Source organism: Oncorhynchus nerka, linkage group LG3 (assembly GCF_034236695.1).
Source record: "Oncorhynchus nerka isolate Pitt River linkage group LG3, Oner_Uvic_2.0, whole genome shotgun sequence".
In the NCBI taxonomy this organism is placed as follows: domain Eukaryota; kingdom Metazoa; phylum Chordata; class Actinopteri; order Salmoniformes; family Salmonidae; genus Oncorhynchus; species Oncorhynchus nerka.
In genome coordinates, this window is record NC_088398.1 from 55,563,023 (window position 1) to 55,585,559 (window position 22,537).

The 22,537-nt window shown below is 43.0% G+C and overlaps 2 protein-coding genes across 5 annotated transcripts in view; one reads left to right on the forward strand and one right to left on the reverse strand.

Moving 5' to 3' along the window:
- LOC115111174 (unconventional myosin-Ib-like) overlaps positions 1 to 22,537 on the reverse strand; it is a 155,581-nt gene that overhangs the window by 8,610 nt on the left and 124,434 nt on the right. For 2 of the 4 annotated variants that reach the window (XM_065013600.1, XM_065013604.1), the window contains exons 19-23: positions 20,646 to 20,739; positions 14,205 to 14,354; positions 11,911 to 11,979; positions 11,722 to 11,808; positions 11,271 to 11,357 (exon numbers count right to left, since the gene is read on the reverse strand). In XM_065013600.1, coding sequence (XP_064869672.1) covers positions 11,271 to 11,357; positions 11,722 to 11,808; positions 11,911 to 11,979; positions 14,205 to 14,354; positions 20,646 to 20,739 — 487 coding nt within the window. The remainder of the gene's footprint in view (positions 1 to 11,270; positions 11,358 to 11,721; positions 11,809 to 11,910; positions 11,980 to 14,204; positions 14,355 to 20,645; positions 20,740 to 22,537) is intronic. The other 2 variants (XM_029637070.2, XM_029637081.2) reach the window with 1 other exon arrangement.
- On the forward strand, positions 1,113 to 3,131 carry LOC135565708 (general transcription factor II-I repeat domain-containing protein 2-like). The gene is made up of 2 exons (XM_065013597.1): positions 1,113 to 2,401; positions 2,582 to 3,131. Exon 1 carries the CDS (start codon positions 1,273 to 1,275, stop codon positions 2,386 to 2,388), a length of 1,116 nt encoding a protein of 371 aa, XP_064869669.1. The 5' UTR covers positions 1,113 to 1,272; the 3' UTR covers positions 2,389 to 2,401; positions 2,582 to 3,131.

Below are 22,537 nucleotides of genomic sequence, written 5' to 3' on the forward strand. Positions count from 1 at the left end.
TCGTTGTTGGTAATCAAGCCTACCACTGTTGTGTCGTCCACAAACTTGATGATTGAGTTGGAGGCGTGCGTGGCCACGCAATCATGGGTGAACAGGGAGTACAGGAGAGGGCTCAGAACGCACCCTTGTGGGGCCCCAGTGTTGAGGATCAGCGGGGTGGAGATGTTGTTGCCTACCCTCACCACCTGGGGGCGGCCTGTCAGGAAGTCCAGTACCCAGTTGCACAGGGCGGGGTCGAGACCCAGGGTCTCGAGCTTGGAGGGTACTATGGTGTTAAATGCCGAGCTGTAGTCGATGAACAGCATTCTCACATAGGTATTCCTCTTGTCCAGATGGGTTAGGGCAGTGTGCAGTGTGGTTGAGATTGCATCGTCTGTGGACCTATTTGGGTGGTAAGCAAATTGGAGTGGGTCTAGGGCAGTGGTCACCAAACTCCGGCCCGCGGGCCGGATACGGCCCGTCAGCACATTTGGCCCGGCCCTCTGAACAATACCAGAGACGCTATCGAATTTTTTTCCTATTTGGCCTCCAGAAAAAAAAATCCTAGGCCCGGCCCTGTCAAAGAGAGAACGGAATAATGGCGAAAAGGTTAGGTAAGAGAAAAATTGATTCAGAATGCAGGGTATTTAACCTGCAGTGGACAAACAATTTTTTTTTTGTTCAATGCAAAGAAAAGGCTGTTTGTCTCATCTGTCAAGAGACGGTGGCGGTATTCAAAGAATACAATCTTCGCCGACACTATGAATCCCGTCACAAAGACAAGTACGATAGCTTGCAAGGCCAAATACGAGCAGACAAACTCTCAAAGCTAAAAAGTGGACTACTATCTCAGCAGAATACATTTGTACGCCAAGCTCAGCTGAACCAGGCATCCGTTCGGGCCAGCTTTCGGGTTGCTAAACTGATAGCAAGAAGCGGTAAGCCTTTCACTGACGGAGAGTTTGTTAAGAAAGGTATGGATGCTGTCGCGGAGGAGGTGTGTCCCGAGAAGAAAGATGCATTTAATGCCGTAAGTCTGTCGGCGAGTACAATCACCAGACGCGTTGAAGAAATCGGGAGTAATGTATATGCCCAGCTGCAGCAGAAGACGAAAGAATTTGACTTTTTTCATTAGCACTGGATGAGAGCACGGACGTGCAAGACACAGCGCAACTGCTCATTTTTATTCGTGGAGTTAGCGCAAACTTTGAGATATGCGAGGAGCTGGCAGCCCTCCAAAGTCTCAAAGGGACTACAACGGGAGAGGATATTTTTGACAAAGTGTGCCAAACCATGGAGAAGTTGGACCTGGACTGGTCAAAGCTAGCTAGCATCACGACTGACGGGGCTCCTAGCATGGTGGGCGAAACTCGCGGTCTAATAGGACGCATGAACCGGGAGTTGGAAAAAAGGGGTCTCACCGCCCCGCTACGAGTCCACTGCCTAATTCACCAGCAAGCACTGTGCTGCAAAGTGTTGAAGTGGGATTCTGTAATGAAGGTTGTGGTGTCGTGCATAAACTTCATCAGAGCAAAGGGACTTAAACACAGGCAGTTCCAAGAATTCCTGTCTGAACTGGAGTCTACGCACGGAGATGTGCTGTACTACACAGAGGTCCGATGGCTGAGCCGGGGCAGAGTTTTGAGGCGTTTTTACGAGCTGCTACCCGAAATTAACGCATTTCTTCATTTAAAAGACAAAACGGTCCCAGAGCTGATCGACCCAGAATGGAAATGGCACCTCGCATTTTTAACAGACGTGACAGAAATAATTAACAGCCTTAACTTGCAGCTACAAGGCGAGGGGAAACTCATTTGCGACATGTATTCACACATAAAAGCATTTGAGGTGAAATTAGCGCTGCTTTTGGAACAAGTGAAAAAGCGCAACTTCGTCCATCTTCCTGCTACCCAAAACCTGTCGACAGAGAACCCAGCGGTCCCGTTCCCAGCTGAAAAGTGCGTGGAAGCACTGGAAATGCTGAAGGCGGAGTTCGGTGTGCGATTCAGTGAACTACATGTTCATGCAAAAGAAATCCGTCTTTTTCAGAACCCCTTTGTTGCCGACATTGATGAAGCCCAGCCTTCATATCAGTTTGAGTTGGCTGAGTTACAGAACTGTGATGTTCTGAAAGACGCATTCAAGCCCAACAGTCTCATTGACTTCTATGCCGCCCTCCCAAACGACACATATCCAAACATCAAAAAACACGCAATGAAAATGTCCACAGTTTTTGGCAGCACGTATATCTGCGAGAAAACCTTTTCTCGCATGAAACTGCTGAAAACCCCGATGAGATCAAGATTGACAGATGAACATTTGCATCAGTGCTTGAGACTGGCTGAAAGTAATATGGAACCTGATATTCTACTTCTCATCCGCCAGATGCAGGCCCACAGTTCACACTGATGAACATACATAGGTAAGCTCACTTTTCTGACTTGAATGAGTCATTCTGAGCATAAACAAATATAATCATAATAAAATCTACTGGGATAAAATCCATCTTTACAACCATACTGGTAGTGAAATGTATTGTGCTGTGTAGGTGCTGTATCACTTAGTTCAGTTTCTCAACCTGCTTCTTTTGTGGTTTTCACAGGGAAGTTGATGAGAGAGAGCTGCAAACAGCGGTGTCTACAAGCCTACTGGAACCTACAAAAGGATTATAAGGAAGGAACACAAGAACTTTAAGAGACTGCTCATATGTGTCAGAGAGATTCTGCTCTGACAACTGAGCTGAACTTTTATCTGTTAAGATTGTGCATGGCACGACAGAAAGTTAATGTTCCATGGCTTTTTTTTCTATGAAGAACCCAGAGAGAGTTATTTAGTTATTATTTATTTCCTGTTTTTTCTATGAAGAACCCAGAGAGGGTTATTTAGTTATTATTTATTTCCTGTTTTTTCTGTGAAGAACTCAGAGAGGGTTATTTAGTTATTATTTATTTCATTAATAGTGTTATTATTTGTTTCCTGACTTTTTTTCAGTAAAGAACCTGGAAAGGGTTATTTGGTTATGTGTGGCTTTCTGGAAAACAATACATTTTTTAAGCTCCCCTACGATCGTCACACTTTTTCTGTTACAAACTGACACCGGCCCCCCAGCAGAGAAGGGAAAAGTTATGTGGCCCTCACAGGAAAAAGTTGGGGACCCCTGGTCTAGGGTGTCAGGTAGGGTGGAGGTGATATGGTCCTTGACTAGTCTCTCAAAGCACTTCATGATGACGGAAGTGAGTGCTACCGGGCGGTAGTCGTTTAGCTCAGTTACCTTAGCTTTCTTGGGAACAGGAACAATTGTGGCCCTCTTGAAGCATGTGGGAACAGCAGACTGGGATAATAGGGATTGATTGAATATGTCCGTAAACACACCAGCCAGCTGGTCTGCGCATGCTCTGAGGGCGCGGCTGGGGATGCCATCTGGGCCTGCAGCCTTGCGAGGGTTAACATGTTTAGATGTTTTACTCACCTCGGCTGCAGTGAAGGAGAGGCCGCATGTTTTGGTTGCAGGCCGTGTCAGTGGCACTGTATTGTCCTCAAAGTGGGAAAAAAGTTATTTAGTCTGCCTGGGAGCAAGACATCCTGGTCCGTGACGGGGCTGGTTTTCTTTTTGTAATCCGTGATTGACTGTAGACCCTGCCACATACCTCTTATGTCTGAGCCGTTGAATTGAGATTCTACTTTGTCTCTATACTGACGCTTAGCCTGTTTGATTGCCTTGCGGAGGGAATAGCTACACTGTTTGTATTCGGTCATATTTATGGTCACCTTGCCCTGATTAAAAGCAGTGTTTCGCACTTTCAGTTTCACGCGAATGCTGCCATCAATCCAGTGTTTCTGGTTTGGGAATGTTTTAATCGTTGCTATGGGAACGACATCTTCAACGCACGTTCTAATGAACTCGCACACCGAATCAGCGTATTCGTCAATGTTGATGTCTGACGCAATACGAAACATATCCCAGTCCACGTGATGGAAGCAGTCTTGGAGTGTGGAATCAGATTGGTCGGACCAGCGTTAAACAGACCTCAGCGTGGGAGCTTCTTGTTTTAGTTTCTGTCTGTAGGCAGGGATCAACAAAATGGAGTCGTGGTCAGCTTTTCCGAAAGGAGGGCGGGGCAGGGCCTTATATGCGTCGCGGAAGTTAGAATAGCAGTGATCCAAGGTTTTGCCAGTCCTGGTTGCGCAATCGATATGCTGATACAATTTAGGGAGTCTTGTTTTCAGATTAGCCTTGTTAAAATCCCCAGCTACAATGAATGCAGCCTCAGGATGTATGGATTCCAGTTTGCAAAGAGTCAAATAAAGTTAGTTCAGAGCCATCGATGTGTCTGCTTGGGGGGGAATATATACGGCTGTGATTATAATCGAAGAGAATTCCCTTGGTAGATAATGCGGTCGACATTTGATTGTGAGGAATTCTAAATCAGGTGAACAGAAGGACTTGAGTATGCAGCATATTTCAGATAAACATTAGGCTGGGTATCAGTCAAGCAAGACCTGATGAGAAGTTTGATGATATGTTTCCTAGCCTACCACAAAAGGCACTATGGATTTATTTTCCCTGCTTGACACAGACAGACATGCTCAGGAAAGTGATATCACAACTTAAGGCCTTCTACCTGCCTTCTGGATTCTATCCCACCACCACCTTCTTCAAATCCACATTTAATTGCATATCTGAAGTAGTACAAGCTATTGTTAAACACTCCCTGTCCATTGCCACTTCCCCCACTGCACTAAAAACTGCTACGGTAAAACCTCTGAAGAAGAAAAATAGTCTAGATTCTTCAGCTCTCAGCAATTTTCAGCCAATCTCCAACCTTCCATTCTTAAGCAAAATGGAGAAATTGGTTTTCAAACAGATAATTCTTTTTTTTCAAAAGCCAACTACATTATTAAAAATTGCGATCTGTTTTTTTGTGCCCACCACAGCACAGAGACTGCCTTAGTTAAAGTGGTAAATGAGCCACCACAGATGTCAAACAGCTCTCCTTGTGCTCTTGGATTTAAGTGCTGCATTCAACCCTGTTGAAAATGATGTCCTTCTGGACAGGTGGGTTGGTTTCTCCAGTCAAGTTCTAAATTGGTTTAGGACCTATTTGACCGGTCAAGAGTTTGTCACCCTTGGTGAACATAATTCAGAGAAAATACATGGCATTTTACAAGGTTCAATTTTGGGTCCGGTACTGTTCAGTTTATAAACATATACGTGGCAGCGTTATCAGAAAGCACAGCATTGACATTCCCTACTACACAGACAATACACAACTTTATATTTCTCTGTGACCAGAGGATGTTAGCACCACAGATACATTATTAGACTGTATTAGTGATTTAAATACTTGGATGGCTCACAACTTCCTCCAGCTAAATCAAGACAAGACTGAGGTACTTATTGTTGGCGCTAAAGCACAGAGAGTATTCTGGCTTTAATTCACGGTCAATAAAGATCAAACAGAAAGATAAAAAAACTAGGTGTTATTTTAGATTCTGAACACAATTTTGAATCACACATTAGCAATGTGACCAAAATAGCTTTTTACCACCTGAGGAACATTGTCATCGTGCGGCCGTTTCTCCACGTTTTTATGATAAGCAGGTTTCACTACTGTAATGCTCTCCTGTCTGGTCTACCCAAGAAAGCAATTGGTCAACGAAAGCCATTGGTCAACTGCAAAACATACAGAATGCTGCAGCACGGATACTGACCAAGACCAGACGGAGAGCACACAGTACACAGGTTTTAAAGTCTCTGTACTGTAAAACATACAGAATGCTGCAGCACGGATACTGACCAAGACCAGACGGGAGCACACAGTGACCAGGTTTTAAAGTCTCTGTAGTAAAACCAGACGGAGAGCACACAGTACACAGGTTTTAAAGTCTCTGTACTGTAAAACATACAGAATGCTGCAGCACGGATACTGACCAAGACCAGACGGAGAGCACACAGTACACAGGTTTTAAAGTCTCTGTACTGTAAAACATACAGAATGCTGCAGCACGGATACTGACCAAGACCAGACGGAGAGCACACAGTACACAGGTTTTAAAGTCTCTGTACTGTAAAACATACAGAATGCTGCAGCACGGATTCTGACCAAGACCAGACGGAGAGCACACAGTAACACAGGTTTTAAAGTCTCTGCACTGGCTGCATGTGAGTTTTAGAATTCATGTTAAGATTATTTTATTGTTTTTTAAATCAATACACGATTGTGCACCCCAGTACATGTCAGAAATGCTTTTAAGTTATGTACCCCTCAGGACGTCTGGCACTGGCCTTTTAACTATCCCAAAGCCTGGGACCAAGAGGCATGGTGGCAGCCTTTAGTTATTATGACCCTAGCCTCTGGAACAGCCTGCCAGAGATCCTGAGGGGGGACAAAACTGGACAATGTAAAAGGGATCTTAAAACACACCTTTTTAGCTTTGCTTTTCCTTAGGGTGCTTTTAGTCGTTACATTTTTTATATTATTTTGTTTTTTAATCCTCATGTTTGTTGTGTATTTTATTTTATTTTTTATTTCACCTTTATTTAACCAGGTAGGCTAGTTGAGAACAAGTTCTCATTTGCAACTGCGACCTGGCCAAGATAAAGCATAGCAGTGTGAACAGACAACACAGAGTTACACATGGAGTAAGCAATTAACAAGTCAATAACACAGTAGAAAAAAAATGGGCAGTCTATATACAATGTGTGCAAAAGGCATGAGGAGGTAGGCGAATAATACAATTTTGCAGATTAACACTGGGGTGATAAAAGATCAGATGGTCATGTACAGGTAGAGATATTGGTGTGCAAAAGAGCAGAAAAGTAAATAAATAAATACATAAAAAAAAAAAAAAACAGTATAAAAACAGTATGGGGATGAGGTAGGTGAAAATGGGTGGGCTATTTACCAATAGACTATGTACAGCTGCAGCGATCGGTTAGCTGCTCGGATAGCTGATGTTTGAAGTTGGTGAGGGAGATAAAAGTCTCCAACTTCAGCGATTTTTGCAGTTCATTCCAGTCACAGGCAGCAGAGTACTGGAACGAAAGGCGGCCAAATGAGGTGTTGGCTTTAGGGATGATCAGTGAGATACACCTGCTGGAGCGTGTGCTACGGATGGGTGTTGCCATCGTGACCAGTGAACTGAGATAAGGCGGAGCTTTACCTAGCATGGACTTGTAGATGACCTGGAGCCAGTGGGTCTGGCGACGAATATGTAGCGAGGGCCAGCCGACTAGAGCATACAAGTCGCAGTGGTGGGTGGTATAAGGTGCTTTGGTGACAAAACGGATGGCACTATGATAGACTGCATCCAGTTTGCTGAGTAGAGTGTTGGAAGCCATTTTGTAGATGACATCGCCGAAATCGAGGATCGGTAGGATAGTCAGTTTTACTAGGGTAAGCTTGGCGGCGTGAGTGAAGGAGGCTTTGTTGCGGAATAGAAAGCCGACTCTTGATTTGATTTTCGATTGGAGATGTTTGATGTGAGTCTGGAAGGAGAGTTTGCGGTCTAGCCAGACACCTAGGTACTTATAGATGTCCACATATTCAAGGTCGGAACCATCCAGGGTGGTGATGCTAGTCGGGCATGCGGGTGCAGGCAGCGATCGGTTGAAAAGCATGCATTTGGTTTTACTCGCGTTTAAGAGCAGTTGGAGGCCACGGAAGGAGTGCTGTATGGCATTGAAGCTCGTTTGGAGGTTAGATAGCACAGTGTCCAATGACGGGCCGAAAGTATATAGAATGGTGTTGTCTGCGTAGAGGTGGATCAGGGAATCGCCCGCAGCAAGAGCAACATCATTGATATATACAGAGAAAAGAGTCGGCCCGAGAATTGAACCCTGTGGCACCCCCATAGAGACTGCCAGAGGACCGGACAGCATGCCCTCCGATTTGACACACTGAACTCTGTCTGCAAAGTAATTGGTGAACCAGGCAAGGCAGTCATCCGAGAAACCGAGGCTACTGAGTCTGCCGATAAGAATATGGTGATTGACAGAGTCGAAAGCCTTGGCGAGGTCGATGAAGACGGCTGCACAGTACTGTCTTTTATCGATAGCGGTTATGATATCGTTTAGTACCTTGAGCGTGGCTGAGGTGCACCCGTGACCGGCTCGGAAACCAGATTGCACAGCGGAGAAGGTACGGTGGGATTCGAGATGGTCAGTGACCTGTTTGTTGACTTGGCTTTCGAAGACCTTAGATAGGCAGGGCAGGATGGATATAGGTCTATAGCAGTTTGGGTCCAGGGTGTCTCCCCTTTGAAGAGGGGGATGACTGCGGCAGCTTTCCAATCCTTGGGGATCTCAGACGATATGAAAGAGAGGTTGAACAGGCTGGTAATAGGGGTTGCGACAATGGCGGCAGATAGTTTCAGAAATAGAGGGTCCAGATTGTCAAGCCCAGCTGATTTGTACGGGTCTAGGTTTTGCAGCTCTTTCAGAACATCTGCTATCTGGATTTGGGTAAAGGAGAACCTGGAGAGGCTTGGGCGAGGAGCTGCGGGGGGCGGAGCTGTTGGCCGAGGTTGGAGTAGCCAGGCGGAAGGCATGGCCAGCCGTTGAGAAGTGCTTATTGAAGCTTTCGATAATCGTGGATTTATCGGTGGAGACCGTGTTACCTAGCCTCAGTGCAGTGGGCAGCTGGGAGGAGGTACTCTTGTTCTCCATGGACTTCACAGTGTCCCAGAACTTTTTGGAGTTGGAGCTACAGGATGCAAACTTCTGCCTGAAGAAGCTGGCCTTAGCTTTCCTGACTGACTGCGTGTATTGGTTCCTGACTTCCCTGAACAGTTGCATATCACGGGGCTATTCGATGCTATTGCAGTCCGCCACAGGATGTTTTTGTGCTGGTCGAGGGCAGTCAGGTCTGGAGTGAACCAAGGGCTGTATCTGTTCTTGGTTCTGCATTTTTTGAACGGAGCATGCTTGTCTAAAATGGTGAGGAAGTTACTTTTAAAGAATGACCAGGCATCCTCAACTGACGGGATGAGGTCAATGTCCTTCCAGGATACCCGGGCCAGGTCGATTAGAAAGGCCTGCTCACAGAAGTGTTTTAGGGAGCGTTTGACAGTGATGAGGGGTGGTCGTTTGACTGCGGCTCCGTGGCAGATACAGGCAATGAGGCAGTGATCGCTGAGATCCTGGTTGAAGACAGCGGAGGTGTATTTGGAGGGCCAGTTGGTCAGGATGACGTCTATGAGGGTGCCCTTGTTTACAGAGTTAGGGTTGTACCTGCTGGGTTCCTTGATGATTTGAGTGAGATTGAGGGCATCTAGCTTACATTGTAGGACTGCCGGGGTGTTAAGCATATCCCAGTTTAGGTCACCTAACAGAACAAACTCTGAAGCTAGATGGGGGCGATCAATTCACAAATGGTGTCCAGGGCACAGCTGGGAGCTGAGGGTGGCCGGTAGCAGGCGGCAACAGTGAGAGACTTATTTCTGGAGAGGGTAATTTTCAAAATTAGTAGTTCGAACTGTTTGGGTATGGACCTGGAAAGTATGACGTTACTTTGCAGGCTATCTCTGCAGTAGACTGCAACTCCGCCCCCTTTGGTAGTTCTATCTTGACGGAAGATGTTATAGTTGGGTATGGAAATCTCTGAATTTTTGGTGGCCTTCCTGAGCCAGGATTCAGACACGGCAAGGACATCAGGGTTAGCAGAGTGTGCTAAAGCAGTGAGTAAAACAAACTTAGGGAGGAGGCTTCTGATGTTGACATGCATAAAACCAAGGCTTTTTCGATCACAGAAGTCAACAAATGAGGGTACCTGGGGACATGCAGGGCCTGGGTTTACCTCCACATCACCCGCGGAACAGAGAAGGAGTAGTATGAGGGTGCGGCTAAAGGCTATCAAAACTGGTCGCCTAGAGCGTTGGGGGCAGAGGATAAGAGGAGCAGGTTTCTGGGCATGGTAGAATATATTCAGGGCATAATGTAGTAAATATTTGTTTTTCCTGTGACACACATTGTGTTGCATTCCATGTCTGAAATGTGCCGTGTAAATAAATCTTGATTTGATGAACTAGCAACATTAGTACAAAAGTCCAGGTTTTCCTGAAGTACACCGAAATGAATTGTAACCGATATAGTATCTGATCGATTATATTCATTGAACTTTGTGACTACTTGGCATGGTCTGTTTTAGTACAAACAGCTCACATAACTCACTGACACCACTCCAATGCAGTGCCAGTTACAGTGGGCTTTGTCAGTCTAAGAAACTAGACTAGATCCACCAATCAGATGGGACGATTAGTCGATAAATTAAGCCACACATGACTGCTTTGGTCATGCAACATGTAGCAATACATGATCTTTGACGATTATCTGGTGAGTGTGGCTGTAAAGCCTTTAGATAAGATCATGCAGAGTTACAAAATAGTTGTAAAGGTTGTTTTTCAATGGATAGCAGGACTGAGTTGATCTGCATCCCTTGTTGTTAAATGTCCATAAAACATGACATGTTGTGCATGGACTGTTTTAAAGGATTATATGTTGCCTCTAAAACATATAGCACTTTAAAAGTCCATAAAGTGCTAATGGTGGTATGTGCTATGACCATTAGGCTATATGATCTGAAGATACCTAGCAGGGTTGGGCCAATTCCATTTAAATTCAAATCAATTCAGTAAGTAAACCAAATTCCAAATGTTCCTCATTGAAAAGCATTGAAGAGAATTGGAATTTCAGTGTACTTCCTGAATTGACTGGAATTTAAGTGGAAATGACCCTAACCCTGCTCTTTGTGTTTCTGTAATGGCACATGGAATACAGTCTATTCTTAGCACAGTCCTCAGAATTATTACATCAAAGTGAACACATGATATTAATTCTGATTGGATACTGTACGTCCATTATCATGTACTATCCGTCATGTCTCTCATAAAAACAGATTACAGAGGAATGCAATGACAAACATCAAGAAAACAACAGACATAGACATGGGAATGGAAAGGAGAATTGTGTTGTGGGACTTGCAGTTGTTCCTAAAGAGAGAATGTAAGAGAGGCTCCATAACAGTAACAGAGGACTAGCAAACAGACGTTTAAATAGATGTTAGTGGGATAAGGTTAGCCACCCAATATCCCTCAAATGACACCTATTGAAGGGACAATAAAACAGATGAGTCAATCACCAGACACTGGTAAGGGACACTAGTGGACCAATGGGACAATGGAGGAACGATGACGAGCCATTCAATTGGTCAGTTTCAAGAGGAGGGGTGGGACATGGAGTATGACGGACAGCTGGGATGGCAAAACACGACAACGGCAACCGGCTTAAATACCTTGGTCCCCTGCCAGTATGCCCATATGACAGACACGGCACGCTTATTCCGCGCCTCCGTCTTTAGGCGCCACAGCTCCATCCGAGCCTGGTGGTGGCCGGGAGGGTGGAAGGATGGAGGGAGGAGAGTGGAGGTTAGGAGGGAAGGAAGAGAGTGAAAAAGAGTATGAGAAAAGCAGCGGTGGTAAGATCAGCGACAGTAGAAGACCAGAAGGAAAAAGCTGTGAAATTGCTCTAGTTTAGCTCTCAGTATAGCTGGGAGACCTGAGCAGAGCCATGTCTTATAATACTGTATTTCCTTACCTGGCTTTATGGCAGATAAACCTTGCAAAAGCAAAAGGCAGTGGATGTCCATAATCAGCAGCTCATCCATTTCCTCCCAATATCATTCTATACTTGTCTTTACATTGTCTAATTATTATGTTGAAATCAGGTAGTGTTTGAGCCAGTACCTGAGTCCCGTGCCAGTACGCTGCAATGGTAGTCACAGCCTCCTTGCATCTCTTCTCGTATTTCAGTTGCCGCAAGATGTTGCGGGCCTGGAGAAAAAACATTGTTTTTAAACATGCCTTTACTACAGCGTTATCACAGGAAAACATGCTTTCTTATAGTGTTTGACTGGTATGTGGATATGGACATACCTTCCACCCTCTGATGAAGGACTGCATCACTAGTGTAGCACTCTTGATCTTCTGATATTTATTTTGTTGCTGCAACAGGGGGAAGGAAAAAAACACTGAGCTTAACTGACAAGTAAGATTGAACTACAGGCATCTAAGCTCTATAGCCACCATATTAGGGATGCGCATCTTTCTAGTTTCAAGACGATTTGATATGCATCTAGATACATGGGGCTCCGATACGATGATGGAAAGAAAAACTTTAGCATCAAACGATTCAGTGCGATTTGGTTGAATTAATTTCCATTTTAAAATCAAATCTGCTGCTGATGGATGAGCTGGGCCTCTCTGTGCTGGATCTGTCTGAACTGACTGTGTGTGTGTGTGTGTGTGTGTGTGTATAAGATATGTACACTACCATTCAAAAGTTTGGGGTCACTTGGAAATGTCTTCTTTAAAAAAAAAAAGAAAAGCAGATTTTACTTGTCCATCAAATTGATCAGAAATAGGGTGTAGACATTGTTAATGTTGTAAATTACTATTGTAGCTGGAACACCAGCAAATACATCAACAGTGAAGAGGCGACTCCGGGATGCTGGCCTTCTAGGCAGAGTTGCAAAGAAAAAGCCATATCTCAGACTGGCCAATAAAAAGCAAAGATTAAGATGGGCAAAAGAACACAGACACTCTCCCTAGAAAGGCCAGCATCCCGGAGTCGCCTCTTCACTGTTGACGTTGAGACTGGTGTTTTGCAGGTACTATTTAATGAAGCTGCCAGTTGAGGACTTGTGAGGCATCTGCTTCTCAAACTAGACACCCTAATGTACTTGTCCTCTTGCTCAGTTGTGCACCGGGGCCTCCCACTCCTCTTTCTATTCTGGTTAGAGATAGTTTGCGCTGTTCTGTGAAGGGAGTAGTACACAGCATTGTATGAGATCTTCAGTTTCTTGGCAATTTCTAGCATGGAATAGCCTTCCTTTCTCAGAACAAGAATAGACTGAGGAGTTTCAGAAGAATGTTCTTTGTTTCTGGCCATTTTGAGCCTGTAATCGAACCCACAAATGCTGATGCTCCCGATACTCAACTAGTCTAAAGAAGGCCAGTTTTAATGCTTCTTTAATCAGAAGAACAGTTTCCAGCTGTGCTAACATAACTGCCAAAGGGTTTTCTAATGATCAATTAGCCTTTTAAAATGATCAACTTGGATTAACTAACACAACATGTTATTGGAACAGGAGTAATGGTTGCTTATAAAATGGGCCTCTGTACGCCTATGAAGATATTCCATTAAAAATCTGCCGTTTCCAGCGACAACAGTCATTTACAACATTAACAATGTCTACACTGTATTTATCATCAATTTGATGTTATTTTAAATGGACAAAAAAAAAAGTGCTTTTCCTTCAAAAACAAGGACATTCCTAAGTGACCCCAAACTTTTGAACGGTAGTATATATGATGTATATAGGTACCTGAGCGGAGCCATAAGGGAAACTGGGCCTCTACCACCCCACTACCAGTTATAGCCATTGACATAGACAATTAATATATAGCAGAACTTTGGATTTCACCCACGTCTCATAATCGAATGGTTTTGACAACTCATTTGGAGTGAGCTTCTCTTCTTCGATCATGCAGTGCGGGCAACAAAAGCAATTTCTGTACTTATGAAATTATCATCTGTAAGCTGTATATCTAAAAATGACCATATGCACTGATTGTTTCAAGCAAAACTACTGATGATGGTGAACCTGAACAATCAAAATAAAATTGAATGTAGCCTAAACCCCGATCAGCATATAGCCTACCTATAGCCAGATGAGAGTTGTGTCCATGGCGATAGCTTAGGCTACCTTTATTCCAATAAAACACCATTTTCAACAGCGCATTTGATCAAAATAACCAAGCAAATTACATTGGTTGCCACTCAACTAATAAAGCACAAGCCATTTTACAAACATTTGAACGCTGATCAAGAATAGGCCTACATCTTGTTGGTCAGTGCACAAAGCTGTTCACAGCGAGCAGTTTGACTAGGCTACTGATATTACCAAGGGTTGTTCGTGGTTACAACATGGTTACATGAGAGAGGATGCAGTTGTCACAAAAGATGCTATTTTCTGAAGGTAGAAAGTAATTTGAGTAAAACATTTTAGTGAACCACCGATCTGTAACAATCCATTTTCTGACCGATGCATGCTATATTTGGATCAGATTGTGCTCCCACAGACGGATGCACTCATATCTTAAACATTTGAACCGGCATGACGTTCTGTATGTGTTCGTGTGTGCATAGTAGAGACAAGCTAACTCACTGCATATCTGCGGTACCAGGCTGCCACCACCACCTGGCTCTTCTTCAGCAGCAGAAAGTGAGTACGAGACTTCCACCCCCGGTAGATCTTCTGGATCAGGGTGGCCAGGTCCTCCAGACACGCCCCCCTCCTCTCCTCCAGAGTGAACAGCTGGGGACACAGGAAGAAGGCATCAAGAGGATGATAGGAACATGAACATCTACTAGAATACTAAGAACACCACCATAGTCTGTACAATTTAGGAATAAGAAAACTATTTTCATTGAGACAGGATGTCATTTTGGGACAATATTGTGTGGTTCTCAAGATCTTTAGAAAGACAAGGGGCATCTATAGCTGCCCAAACACATTCTCCACCTCAAATACCTTTGGAGACAGAGACCGATCAGGTGAGAGTTTAGTGACCTAGACTAGGCCCCATCGTACCACCACGAGTGAACTGTAGCGTCACTCTATACCAGAAACGGAGATACTTAGCTAACCTGGTAAGGTACAGTAGATCAAGGATAAGGACACAACCCTGTGAGATCAGGCTTTACTAGCTTTGTTTAGACTGGCTCCTGGACTGACAAGGTTTCGTTGTTGCACCCACCACTGCATGTTCTTAAAAGCCCATGCTACCATGGAAAATAGGCCTAAATGTTCCTTTTTTCCCATGCTACTGGCCGAGTCGACATAGAATGGATAGAATTGATTAGGGCTGTCCACGACAAAAAAAAAGATTGGTCAATAGAGTTGTCAAAATTTTATATAGACTCACCATATGTTTGAATAAAATCAACTATATGTAGTAGAGGTCGACCAATTAATTAGGGGCAATTTCAAGTTTTCATAACAATCGGTAATCTGCATTTTTGGATGCCGTTTACATTGCATTCCACGAGGAGACTGCGTGGCAGGCTGACTACCTGTTACGCGAGTGCAGCAAGGAGCCAAGGTAAGTTGCTAGCTAGCATTAAACTTATCTTATAAAAAACAATCAATCTTCACATAATCACTAGTTAACTACACATAGTTGATGATATTACTAGGTTAACTAGCTTGTCCTGCGTTGCATATAATCAATGCGGTGCCTGTTAATTAATCATCGAATCACAGCCTATTTCGCCAAATGGGTGATGATTTAATAAAAGGCACATTCGCGAAAAAAGCACAATCGTTGCACGAATGTACCTGCCACAAACATCAATGCCTTTCTTAAAATCAATACACAGAAGTATATTTTTTTCTAAACCTGCATATTTAGTTCAAATAAATTCATGTTAGCAGGCAATATTAACTAGGGAAACTGTGTCACTTCTCTTGCAATGTTGTATCTTGAGTTCATTGCACGCAGAGTCAGGGTATATGCAACAGTTTGGGCCGCCTGGCTCGTTGCGAACTAATTTGCCAGAATTGTACGTAATTATGGCATAACATTGAAGGTTGTGCAATGTAACAGCAATGTTTAGACTTAGGGTTGCCACCCGTTCGATAAAATACGGAACTGTTCTTTCAGTGAAATACAGAACCAACGTTTTGTTTTCGAAATGATAGTTTCCGGATTTGACCATATTAAATTACCTAAGGCTCGTATTTCTGTGTGTTATACTATAATTAAGTCTATGATTTGATAGAGCAGTCTGACTGAGCGGTGGTAGGCAGCAGCAGGCTCGTAAGCATTCATTCAAACCTTACTGCGTATGCCAACAGCTCTTAGCAATGCTTGATCACAGCGCTGTTTATGACTTCAAGCCTATCAACTCCTGAGATTAGGCTGGCAGTAGCTAAGTGCCTATAAGAACATCAAATAGTCAAAGGTATATGAAATACAAATGGTACAGAGAGAAATAGTCGACGCCTCATAATTCCTATGATAACTGCAACCAAATTTTTCTTTACTGGGAATATTAAAGACCTGGGAATATTGAACCACCAGCTTTCATATGTTCTGAGCAAGGAATTTAAATGTTAGCTTTTTTACATGGCACATATTGCACTTTTACTTTCTTCAACACTGTTATTGCATTATTTAAACCAAATTGAGCATGTTTTATTATTTATTTGAGACTAAATAGATTTTATTTAGGTATTATATTAAGTTAAAATAAAAGTCTTCATTGTTCATTCAGTAACTGTCATTATTTCAAATTAGGCCGATTAATTGGTATAGGCTTTTTTTGGTACTTCAATAATCGGAGTTGAAAAATCATAATCTGTCGACCTCAAATATGTAGGCTACTGAGCTTGTCTGATGCTTTAAGCACTGTAAATAAAAATAAATTACTAAAGAGGGTAAACCAGAGATCAATATAGCCTAACCAGAACCTCCCCCCTCCTCCCGCTTCTGCTGTCCTTCTCAGATTCTGCCTTCACGCTCCTGAAGTTGCCGGTAATAGGCTACACCAGCGTTCGGCAACCTTTTCCATTTGGAGTGCCATGTTATCGTACAGTTTTTACTGATCTGCGTCCCAATTATGATTTGCACATGCACATTTTTGGTGGAACAGTTTAATTTCATTTACAGTATCAGCCAAAAGTTTGTGCACACCTACTTTATTTTTTACACTGTTATACATTGTAGAATAATAGTGAAGACATCAAAACTATGAAATAACATATATGGAATCATGTAGTAACCAAAAAAAAGTGTTAAACAAATCCAAACATATTTTATATTTGACAGTCTACAAAGTAGGCACCCTTTACACACTCTTGGCATTACACGCTCTTGGCACATTCTCTCAACCAGCTTCACCTGGAATGCTTTTCCAACAGTCTTGAAGGAGTTCTCACATATGCTGAGCACTTGTTGGCTGCTTTTCCTTCACTCTGAGGTCCAACTCATCCCAAACCATCTCAATTGGGTTGAGGTGGGGGGTGGGGGGATTGTGGAGGCCAGGTCATCTGATGCAGCACTCCATCACTCTCCTTCTTGGTCAAATAGCCTTTACACAGCCTGGAGGTGTGTTGGGTCATTATCCGGTTGAAAAACAAATGGTAGTCCCACTAAGCGCAAACCAGATGGGATGGCGCATTCCTGCAGAATGCTGTGGTAGCCATGCTGGTTAAGTGTGCCTTGAATTCTAAATAAATCCCAGATAGTGTCACCAGCGAAGCACCCCAACACCCTCACACCTCCTCCTCAATTATTCATGGTGGGAACCACACATGCGGTCATCTGTTCACCTACTCTACGTCTCAAAAAGACATTGCGGTTTGAATCAAACATCTCACATTGTCAGCGTCAGTGGTGTATAGGTGAGGATGGAGTCAAGCGCAGGAAACAGAACTGAGTAAAAATAACGTACTTTAGTCTGGAAATATAAACAGTACCATAAATCTACGTAGGGATAACAAACCCTAACACACAAGACTAACACAAAACAGGAACAATCACGCACAAAACATAATGAGAACCAGAAGGTTAAATAGGGAAATAATAACAACATAATGGGAATCAAGTGTGTACAATCAAGACATAACAAATGGAAAAAGAAATGTGGATAGGTGGCAGCTAGAAAGCCGGTGACTACGACCGCCGAACGCCGCCCGAACAAGGAGAGGCACCAACTTCAGCGGAAGTCGTGACACACATTTGGATTCATCCGGCCAAAGGACAGATTTCCACCAGTCTAATGTCCATTGCTCGTGTTTCTTGCCCCAAGCAAGTCTGTTATTCTTATTGGTGTCCTTTAGTAGTGGTTTCTTTGCAGCAATTCGACCATGAAGCCCTGATCCACGCAGTCTCCTCTTGATGTTGAGATGTGTCTGTTACTTGAACTCTAAAGCATTTATTTGGGCTGCAATTTCTAAGGCTGGTAACTCTAATGAACTTATCCTCTGCAGCAGAGGTAACTCTGGGTCTTCCTTTCCTGTGGCGGTCCTCACGAGAGCCAGTTTCATCATAGCGCTTGATGGTTTTTGTGACTGCACTTGAAGAAACGTTCAAAGTTCTTGAAATGTTCCGTATTGACTGACATTCATCTCTTAAAGTAATGATGGACTGTTGTTTCTCTTTGCTTATTTGAGCTGTTCTTGCCATAATATGGATTTAGTCTTTTACCAAATAGGAGGTATCTTCTGTATACCACCCCTACCGTGTCACAACACAACTGATTGGCACACCAGTTAATTGAAATGCATTCCAGGTGACTGGAAGCTGGTTGAGAGAATACCAAGAGTGTGCAACGCTGTCATCAAAGCAAAGGGTGGCTACTTTGAAGAACCAAAAATATAAAATATATTTTGATTTGTTTAACACTTTTTGGGTTACTACATGATTCCATATATGTTATTTCATAGTTTTGACGTCTTCGCTATTATTCTACAATGTAGAAATAGTCAAAATAAAGAAAAACCCTGGAATGAGTAGGTGTCCAAACCTTTGACTGGTACTGTATAATAAAGTATTCATGTCTCAAAATCAATGTCATGTAGTTAATCAAAATTTGATATAAATGAAAATGATATATCTAAAAGTAACTTCCTTTGCCATTGCCAAATATGTAAAGATTGCCAACAAATAAAACCATTGCAGCACAGAGGTAGAAAATATCCTTTTAAAATGAAATATCCTATGAATCACATTGGTTACGCATGGCCTGTCTGCCAGGAACTTGAAACATTGTATCAACTTGTTCCGCCCAAAGCTCTTGTTTGAGCTCTGGACAGACAGACATTGGGGAAGGCTATTTGTGTAAGGGATAAGAAGTAATCAGGCAGGCCTATTTCATGACGTTTCCACCGGATCCTAGCATGACATTTTTTTCCCTTTCATGTCGAGTGGTTGTCGAAAGGTAAAGCATTGGAAAGATTTTTCAAATAGGCTACGTTGAGGAACTACCGTCTTCATCGACCTGGCCTAGGCTTTCGACTCTGTCAATCACCATATTCTTATCGGCAGACTCAGTAGCCTCAGTTTTTCTAATGACTGCCTTGCCTGGTTCACCAACTACTTTGCAGACAGAGTTCAGTGTGTCAAATCGGAGGGCATGTTGTCCGGTCCTCTGGCAGTCTCTATGGCGGTGTCACAGGGTTCAATTCTCGGGCCGACTCTCTTCTCTGTATACATCAATGATGTCGCTCTCGCTGCTGGTGATTCTTTGATCCACCTCTACGCAGACGACACCATTCTGTATACCTCTGGCCCTTCTTCGGACACTGTGTTAACTAACCTCCAGACGAGCTTCAATGCCATACAAATCTCCTTCCGTGGCCTCCAACTGCTCTTAAATGCAAGTAAAACTAAATGTATGCACTTCAACAAATCGCTACCCGCACCTGCCCACCCGTCCAGCATCACTACTCTGGACAGTTCCGACTTTAAATATGTGGATAACTATAAATACCTAGGTGTCTGGTTAGACTGTAAACTCTCCTTCCAGACTCACATTAAACATCTCCAATCCAAAATTAAATCTAGAATCCGCTTCCTATTTCGCAAGAAAGCATCCTTCACTCATGCTGCCAAACATACCCTCGTAAAACTGACCATCCTACCAATCCTCGACTTCGGCAATGTCATGTCCAAAATGCCTCTCGTTGGCTGGCCCTCGCTTCATACTCGTCGCCAAACCTACTGGCTCCAGGTCATCTAAAAGTCTCTGCTGGTAAAGCCCTGCCTTATCTCAGCTCACTGGACACCATAGCAGCACCCACCCATAGCACACGCTCCAGCAGGTATATCTCACTGGTCACCCCCAAAGCCAATTCTTCCTTTGGCAGCCTGTCCTTCCAGTTCTCTGCTGCCAATGACTGGAACGAACTGCAAAAATCTCTGAAGCTGGAGACTCTTACCTCCCTCACTAGCTTTAAGCACCAGCTGTCAGAGCAGCTCACAGATCACTGCACCTGTACATAGTTTATCTGTAAATAGCCCATCCAATCTACCTCATTCCCATACTGTATTTATTTATCTTGCTCATTTGCACCCCAGTATCTCAACTTGCACATTCATCTTCTGCTCATCCTACCATTCCAGTGTTTATTTGCTATATTGTAATTACTTTGCGACCATGGCCTATTTATTGCCTTACCTCTCTTATCCTACCTCATGTGCACATGCTGTATATAGATGTTTCTACTGTATTATTGATTGTATGTTTGTTTATTCCATGTGTAACTCTGTTGTTGTATGTGTCGAACTGCTGTGCTTTATCTTGGCCAGGTCGCAGTTGCAAATGAGAACTTGTTCTCAACTAGCCTACCTGGTTAAATAAAGGTGAAATAAAATAAATAAATAAACATCCCAAAATCCTCACATCTATGATCTATGACTAAATCTACAATTTCCATAACAGAGCATGCTGCTGTTTTCAAAGTTGTGTCACATCCTTGGCAGTAACCCTCCTTCTAAACCTAATGTAAAAAAAAACATCAAGTAGTACCGTTTATAATATTAGAGACAGTGACAGGTTCCAGGTCAACTGTCTATGCTTATGCAATGTTATGTTATTCTACCGTTCTGGGGTTCCTGATGAAGATCTTGGAGCGTCCGTAGGCAAACTCCTCAGTTGGAACAGAACAATCTGTCAGCAGCACCTCCACTCCGTCCCTACAGGAGACAGAGGTACACTTCTTCACTATTTTGTTACGACCCTTCTCTTGACTAATTAGACATGGTGGGACTTTGACATGTACATGATTAAAGGGACAAGATGGGAATAGTTCAGATGAAGGAGAAAGGACAAATGATAATAAGAAGACAAGACAGACGGAGAGAGAGACACACAGAGACATAGAGAGAGAGACACAGAGAGAGAGAGAGACACAGAGAGAGAGAGAGAGAGACACAGAGAGAGACACAGAGAGAGAGAGAGAGAGAGAGAGAGAGAGAGAGAGAGAGACAGAGAGAGAAAGAGAGAGAGAGACACAGAGACAGAGAGAGAGAGAGACACAGAGAGAGAGACACAGAGACAGAGAGAGAGAGACACACAGAGAGAGAGAGAGAGACACAGAGAGAGAGAGACACAGAGAGAGAGCTTAAATTGTTCAACATTGTTTTAACTTCTGGCTGCTTCCCTGATGTCTGGAACCAGGGGCTCATCTCCCCTATCCACAAAAGTGGAGACAAATCAGACCCCAATAATTACAGGGGAATTTGCGTCAACAGTAACTTGGGAAAGATTTTCTGTAGCATTTTGAATTCAAGAATTCAAACCTTTCTTCAAGAAAAAAATGTAATAAGTAAATGTCAAATTGGCTTTCTTCCTAACCATCGCACTACTGACCATATATACACCTTACACACACTAATTAATAAACACGTCCACCAAAAAAAGAGGGCAAAATCTTTGCTTGCTTTATTGACTTTAAAAAGCATTTGATTCAATTTGCACGAAGGGCTATTCTACAAAATTCTACAAAGTGGGCTTGGTGGTAAGGTGTATGACTTAATAAAATGTATGTACACAGAAAACAAGTGTGCAATAAAAATCAAAAACCAAAGAACAGAATTTTTTTCACAATGTCGAGGTGTGAGACAAGGCTGCAATTTGAGTCCAAATCTTTTCAACATTTATATCAATGAATTAGCAGATATGTTGGACCAATCTCCAGCCCCAGGACTCACACTATTTGACACAGAGGTGAAATACCTGCTATATGCTGATGACTTGGTACTTCTATCACCAACCAAAGAAGGTCTTCAACAAAACATTAATATTCTGGAGCAATATTGCCATAATTGGGCCTTGGCAGTAAATTTCCAAAAAACTAAAATCATGATTTTCAAAAAAAAAATGAGATGTCAGAAACACAAATGTAAATTCACCCTGAACAACACCTTAATTGAACACACAAAAAATTACACCTACCTTGGTCTGACCATATCTGCATCGGGAAACTTTAATATGGCAGTGAATGCACTCAAAGAAAAAGCCCGCAGAGCAATGTATGCAATAAAAATGAAATTATTCAAAATCAACATCCCAATTAAAATTTGGACTAAAATATTTGACAGTGTAATCCTACCAATAGCACTTTATGGAAGTGAGGTTTGGGGGCCACTCAATAAAATGGATTTTAAAATGTGGGACAAACATCCAATTGAAGCCCTACATGCAGAATTCTGTCGGAAAATCCTACAAGTCCAGAGAAATACACCAACTAATGCATGTAGGGCAGAATTGGGCCGTTTTCCAGTAATAATGAAGATACAGAAAAGATCATTAAAATTTTGGCTACATCTAAATTCAAGTCCAAATTCGGAGTCTGCAATTTAAAGCACTTCAAGCCCAAGAGCTGAGCCCAGAAACGAGTCCTCTCAGTCAGCTGGTGTTGGACCTCACCAACCAAGCAGACACCAGCACTGCTTCAAAAGAAAGAATTCCAATAAGCAAAATCATGAACCA

Coding starts and splice junctions, on each gene's coding strand:
- LOC135565708 (XM_065013597.1), top strand. CDS start 1,273: ATGGAGAAGTTGGACCTGGACTGGTCAAAGCTAGCTAGCATCACGACT.